Genomic DNA, 6688 nt, shown 5'->3' with positions numbered 1-6688 from the left:
CCTGGTTGTGGCTCCTGAGGTGAGGGAGCGGGGAGGAGAGAGGGGGTGAAGGGGGAAAGAGAGAGTGGGGGGGAGGGAGAGAGATATGGGGGAGAGAGGGGTAGAAGGGGGAAATAGAGGGGGAGGAAGGGGGAGAGAGAGAGAGGGTGAAGGGGGGAAAGAGAGAGTGGGGGAGAGAGAGAGGGGTAGAAGAGGGGGTGAAGGGGGGAAAGAGAGGGGAGACGGGGAGATAGAGAGGGGGGAGAGTGGGGAAAAGGGGTGGAAGGGGGGGAAGGGGGAGATAGAGAGGAGTGGGAGAAAAGGGGGGGGAAGGGGTAAATAGAGGGGGGAGAGAGGGGGGAAATTCATCTCTTGTTGAGTTGTTTGCAGGTCGTGCAGTTGGTGAGTCAAGACTTCAAAATTGGGGGTAAGTGCTGTCTCTCTCTCTCTCTCCTGTATTCCTCCCCTCTCTCACTCCCCCCCCCAACCCCCCCCCCCAACCCCCCCCCAGCCATGTGCTGCTCAGAGAGAGAGAGAGAGAGAAAGAGGGGGAGGTCTGGGGTACACAGTCACTACACTCGGTGGCGCGTCCCCCGGCGAAGCGCTTCGAGACGCCTTCTCGGGAAAAGGCGCCGCGTCGAATGCCAGATTATTATTATTATTATTATTATTATTGTTTTAATTAAGAATATGATTTAATATTTATTGTTTGGAGAAAGGCCCTGTGGTGTGGGGGGCGGTGGGGGGTGTGTGGGGGGCAACGTAAAGACCACGCGTTAGCCCCAGGTCCCCCCCCGTGTCGGTCTGGCTCCGGTTGGTGACTCTCTCTCTATCTCTCTCTCTATCTCTCTCTCTCTCTCCCCCCCCCACCGCTCCCCCTTTTTTTTGAGCCGGAAAAATAATACTCCGGGCAACTGCGGGGCGTCCCGCGGAGCGCTCCGAGGCGTCTCGGCCACATTGGGGGCGGTGGGTGGATGGGGTGGGGAGGGGGGAATTGCACAGTCGTTTTAAGATGCGGCGCTTGGGGGGGAGTGGGGGGGCGGCTGTTCCGGTGTCGGAGCTGCCGTCCTTCGGGTGAGACGTTAAACCTCCCCCCCCCTCCGCCCCCGCCCCGCCCTGTCTGCACCGCTTGTTCTCAGGTGGACGTTCAAAGATCTCCCCTCTCCCGGTGTCCTGACCGACAATCCCCCCCACCCACACCCCCCCCTCAATGACGGACAGCGGAGATCCTCCTCGCGTTGCGCGCCGGCGACGCGCGGGGTCCCCCCTTTCGAGCGATCCCCCCCTCTTGCTCTCCCCCGATGATGACCTGCACTGGGCTATGAATGCGGAATGATTCGAACGTGCAACCTGGTTGTGGCTTTGACACCTCAACGAGACCCTGAGGGGAAGAGCGAGCGCGTGGGGTCTCTCCTGGCTTGGCGCTGGGACTGCGCGGTGACCCCCGGGTTCGGTGTTGGCCCCCTAACCGCGCCTCCGGTTGCCCTCCTACCCACTCCCCACCACCGCCGCCGCCGCCCCCAACCCACAGCTCGGGTGCAAACCCGGAGCTCAACACCGCCTCACTGCTGGTAACCCCCCCTCACCCCCTCACTCCCCCTCCCCCTCACTCCCCCTCCCCCCTCACTCCCCCTTCCCCCCACCCCTCCCCCCCTCACTCCTCCCCCTCACTCCCCTCCCCTCCCCTTCCCCACTCCTCTCCCCACCCCCTCCCTCCTTTCCCCCTCACTCCCCTCCCCCTTCCCCCCACCCTCTCTCTCCCCCCACTCCTCTCCCCCCCACTCCTCTCCCCCCACTCCTCTCCCCCTCACTCCTCCCCCCCCACTCCTCTCCCCCCCACTCCTCTCCCCCCACTCCTCTCCCCCCACTCCCCTCCCCTCCTCTCCCCTCTTACTCCCTCCCCTTCCCCCGCACTCCTCTCTCCCCCTCACTCCCCCTTCCCCCCACCCCTCCCCCCCTCACTCCCCTCCCCTCCCACTCCTCTCCCCCCACTCCTCTCCCCCCTCACTCCCCTCTCCCTCACTCCCCCTTCCCCCACTCCCTCCCCACCCCTCCCCCCCCCCCTCCCCCTCACTCCTCTCCCCCCCCACTCCTCTCCCCCTCACTCCTCTCCCCCCCCCACTCCTCTCCCCCCACTCCTCTCTCCCCCCCACTCCTCTCCCCCCCACTCCTCTCCCTCCCCACTCCTCTCCCCCCCCCCCCCCCCCCCCACCACTCCTCTTCCCCCCCCACTCCTCCCCCCCCCACCTCCTCTCCCCCACTCCTCTCGCCCCCCCCCCCCCCCCACACTCCTCTTCCCCAACCCCCTCCCGTTCCTCTCCCCCCCACCCCCCCCCCCCGCCTCCCTCTCCACTGTTTGTGGGACACTGCTGTGTGCGATCGGCCGCCGCGTTTCGCCCACAAACATACAGTCAATTGACTTTACAGTCTATTCTGTGAAGCGCTTTGGGCCGTCTCGAAGACGTGAAAAGCGCCGTATCAAACGCGAGGATTATTATTATTATTATTATTATTATTGTTATTATTGTTATTCAGCCCTACAGGAAAGGGTTTGACGATTTTCCCTTTCCCTCTCCTCCGCAGTTGGTGGGTGTTGATGGCATTCCTCAGGACCAGCTGACCGAGGCCATACTGGAAGAAAGCAAGTCCTTTACCGTCAATGTGTGAGTTTACCGTTGGGACGTCCTCCTGACGTGAAAGGCGCTTTATAAATGGAATCTTGTTGTTGTTGTTACCGTACCATGTTGGGAGGAAGCACATGAGGAGCGCTGGAAGAGCACCCAAGTGCGGGTCTGAGCCAAGAGGGGGTGGGGAGGGAAAGATAATAATAATAACGTCCCACGGTCCCTCCGCCTCCCCTTCCCTCGCCACCTTCAAGACCCATCTCAAGACCCTCCTCTTCGACCGTGCTTTCGATCTCCCTGCTTCCTCCCCGACCCCGACCCCCCCCCCAGCTCGGGGTCCGTGACTCTTGTCTGTCCAGCGCCTTGGGACGTCCTCCCGACGTGAAAGGCGCTTTGCCCGTGTAATTTTGTGGTTGTGGCATTCGACACGGCTCCTTATCGCGTCTTCGAGACGTCTCAAGGCGCTTCACAAAAATATACTGCAAAGTGGGCGCAACGTGACGGGCGCTACGTAATTAGGCAGTTTTGACACCCGGTGAGGCATTAGGCTACTGGCGTGGGGGAAAAAAATGCTTAGCCCAATATTTTTTGTTCTGCGTCCCTCCAGCCGCCTGGCGAAAAAACTGCCTTTACCGACAGAGAACGAGGAATCCCGGCCACGGATAGACCTCATTGTTTTCCTGCTGGATGTCCGCAATCAGTACAGGTGAGCTGAGATCTTCCTTGGTGTCGGGTCACGTGTGGTGAGATTTGATCCACTGTAAAACCTGGGGAATAAAGCTCAGCTTCTCCTCCTCGGCTTACACGCCACACCAGGCCTTCATGTCAGATGTTACCCCTATGTTCCCCACACACAGTCTCTCTACCCCCTCCTCGCTCCCTCCCTCCCCTCCCCCTGACCATTTCCCCCCCTGCTCGGGTCCTGACCCAACTGCCCAGCGCCTTGGGACGTCCTCCCGACGTGAAAGGCGCTCTCTAAATGAAATCTTGTTGTTGTTGTTGTCATTTTTATTCACCTTGTCGTGTGACTGACGGTGACCTTTATTATTTAGTCTCCCTGTTTCTGTCTTCATGTTAGTACACATGCCTAATATAATAAAGGTATAAATAGCACTGATAAAATGCTCTGGGATGCCTCCCTGCGTGCGGGGCTTTATATAAACGCAGGTTGTTGCTGATAGTTAGGAATGTGATTCTGTTTAGATAGGAGTCAGAGTTACAAAAGTATTTTAATTCTGCTCCTGTGCCTGTGCGACGCAGAGTTTTCACTGTTGTGAGGCAGCTCTAGGTTGGATCCTTACCCGATGTTTTATAATTACAGTATAGAGATCACAAAGTCCTCACTGGCTTATGTCGATGTGAATTTCTTTCTTGGGAAAGTTTGCTTCCTAGCCGTTATAGGTGAGTAGCTTTCAGCAAGGTCGGAGCCATTCGACCCGCAAAGCCTGTTTGCCATTTTATTAGATCGTGACTGATCTGTTCATTCCATTTATCAGCTTTTCTCCATATTACATAATGCCCTTTCCAAGGATCTGTTTATTTGGGGGTATAATCCCTCTCCCCAAAAAATCTCTCCAGGGACACTGCTGTGGGCAATCGGCTGCTGTGTTTCACTCGCTTTACGCAGTTAATTCACTTTACGGTATATTCTGTGAAGTGCTTGACTGTGCCTAAGGTTACCTCAGCATCGTGCTGCGTCACTGTCAAGCGCTCTGCGACACTATCCTACGCGAGGGACGCTGCAAGTTATTGCTGTTTGAGTTGTCTGAATTATGTGAAAAGGCGCTATGTCAAATGCAAGGATTATTATTAATTTTTTAATCTGTATTTACATTTTTTAGAGCCACTGTTAATTGCTGGAATGTTGGTTCTCGCCTCAGTCATTATTACCTTTCTCTCCGGAGTCAAACCCATTCATATTCCCAATGTTAGGTGCTGGGAATAGTCAGATTGAAGGGTACGGGAGCCGAGTGGGGTAGTGTTCAGCTCAGACCTGCGGTGTGTGTCTGTGTTAAACATTCCATGAACCGAGCAGAGATGTACAGGCTGCTGATTCTTTGAATATTTCAATTCAATGTCTTGTTTCAATTGGCTTTCCCGGGGCAGACAAATCCATTAAGCACCAAGTGGTGGAGATGCATGCTGTGAAGGAACTGGCTGATTCTTACTCAAGCCCTCTGTTTTTCGTTGAACTGGCGGTAAGCACATTCGGAATTACTTCCTTCGTGGTTGTGTGTGGAACATTACTGTGCGCAAATTGCCTCGAAAATGCATGGTCACTACACCTCACAGTCAACCCCGTGAAGCACTTCGAGTCATCCTAATGTGGAAGGCACTGTATTTAAGCGCTCCGGGACACTACCCCGCTTGAGGGACGCTATATAAATGCAAGTTTTTGTTATCAAATGCAAGTATTATGACATGATTTTTAACACAAGTGATGAGAGGCCACAACTGTCTGCAGTGACGTGCTGTGTTCAGTCCCCAGAGAGAAGAACTGGGATCGCCCAGAGGCTCCTGCGGATGCTGAAGGTGGCAGCTGGGCTGGTACCTGGGGTGTCAGCGCTCGCTCTCAGCTCCTTGCTGAGACCCTCATTCAAGACCCAAGCCAAGAGATGCTGAGGAAACCTGCTGTCGGTGGTACAGCATCTTCAACTTGGTTTAGCGTCGACCCGAAAATGGGCTGGATTCATTTGGAACTGTCGCCATTTTCACGAGTGTGTACTGTTTGTGTTGATGAGGGTTCAATGGCATAATATTCCCTCCTCTCCCCCCCCCTTACACGGCCTGTGCAATTGAGAGTGGAACTAAGAGAGTTGTGTAAGAGTGGGCTACGTATCCCACCTGTGCCAATGTTGACCTGCGCAGGAGCAAGTCTTGCTTTGTTTTGTCCCTCAGCTCGATATAGAAGTGGAGTCCTGTAGCGAAGTGGTCAGAGCGCTCACCTTGCAAGTGAGAGGACTCGGGTTCAATTCCTGGGCAGGGCAAAACCTTAGGCTAAGTTTCCTTACTGCGCACACACACATACACCTCTGTTTACCTCGCAGTAAGTTGGAATCTGGTGGTTAGTCGGATTGCTTTACTGGAGTAATAATTCCTTCAAAATAATAACAACATATAGGGTCACTACACTTTGCAGTATATTCTGTAAAGCGCTTTGAGATGGCTCAACGACTGTGATCAGGCGCTGCATCAAACGCAAGGATTTTTATAATTGGAGCAGTCTCTGAGAAGGGCCGAGATAGTGGTCACATTGTAGTGGCCGTGGTCGTGCATTGTACAGAGAAAGCTGTTTGTTTCACACTTTGGAGGGAACAAGTCAACAAAAAGTCTCAACGATGTGATAATGCGTTATATCATTATTCTAATCAAACCGTGCTCGTTGCTGTGGTGAAAATGTTTGAGTTTATCACCGAGCGAGTGGAAACTGCTTGCGTCGTACAGAAGAAGCTTTAATACCAGATAGAAGCAGGCGATTGTGTTTGCGGGTATTCCCATTTCCGACGGTGGGGATGGGATCCCACACGCTGAGCAGCTCCCTCTTACACCATCGATGCGATTCTACCAGCAATCCCCGCAAAAGGTTTCCCAGATGCAGGTTTGTGTCCGCATTGTCATGCAGAATCTGTTTTAAATGTCGTTCACATTAAAGTTGCTTTCATTTTTTCAGAATGTTTCTGATTCCAGACGTGCGAGCAGTCCATAAATCGATCTCCTTCCACCGTTATAATTTATTTTAAATGGCTATACCAAATGCAAAAGATTATAATGAGGATTTACTGTTGCCTTATTATGTGAGTTACATTGCGCTATTTGAAAAGATCCCGGTGTCCTGGCCAACAAACCCCAAATAAAATGGGTCACCACGATGATTGCCACAAGGTGATGCTGTTGCTGTATAAATCAACTCAAATACAGTGCAGTGCGTTCTTGAGCAGCGAATAGTTCAGTAAGAATTTGCTAATGAAGTATTTATAGTGTGCTTTTGAAATGTTTTTCGGAAGTAAAACTTGTTTATGTCTCTAACCAAAAGGGAAGAGAGGAAATCGCTTGCAGGGTGACTGAGTGTTAAGAGCCCTGCAGTT

At 53.7% G+C, this 6688-nt stretch overlaps 1 protein-coding gene across 1 annotated transcript; it reads left to right on the top strand.

Moving 5' to 3' along the window:
* Positions 1 to 1521: 1521 nt before the first annotated feature.
* On the top strand, positions 1522 to 5555 carry pane1 (proliferation associated nuclear element; the record flags this gene model as incomplete). The annotated part of the gene is given in 6 exon segments (XM_042345148.1): positions 1522 to 1550; positions 2563 to 2642; positions 3211 to 3309; positions 3925 to 4004; positions 4710 to 4801; positions 5085 to 5555. Coding segments are annotated over 6 exon segments (521 nt in total), but the record flags the coding sequence as incomplete, so codon positions are not given.
* Between the last annotated feature and the right edge of the window lie 1133 nt (positions 5556 to 6688).

This window comes from Callorhinchus milii, unplaced genomic scaffold (genome assembly GCF_018977255.1).
Source record: "Callorhinchus milii isolate IMCB2004 unplaced genomic scaffold, IMCB_Cmil_1.0 Scaffold31, whole genome shotgun sequence".
Classification (NCBI taxonomy): domain Eukaryota; kingdom Metazoa; phylum Chordata; class Chondrichthyes; order Chimaeriformes; family Callorhinchidae; genus Callorhinchus; species Callorhinchus milii.
The sequence above is the reverse complement of the archived record's forward strand: the minus strand, read 5'-3'. Positions and strand labels throughout refer to the sequence as shown.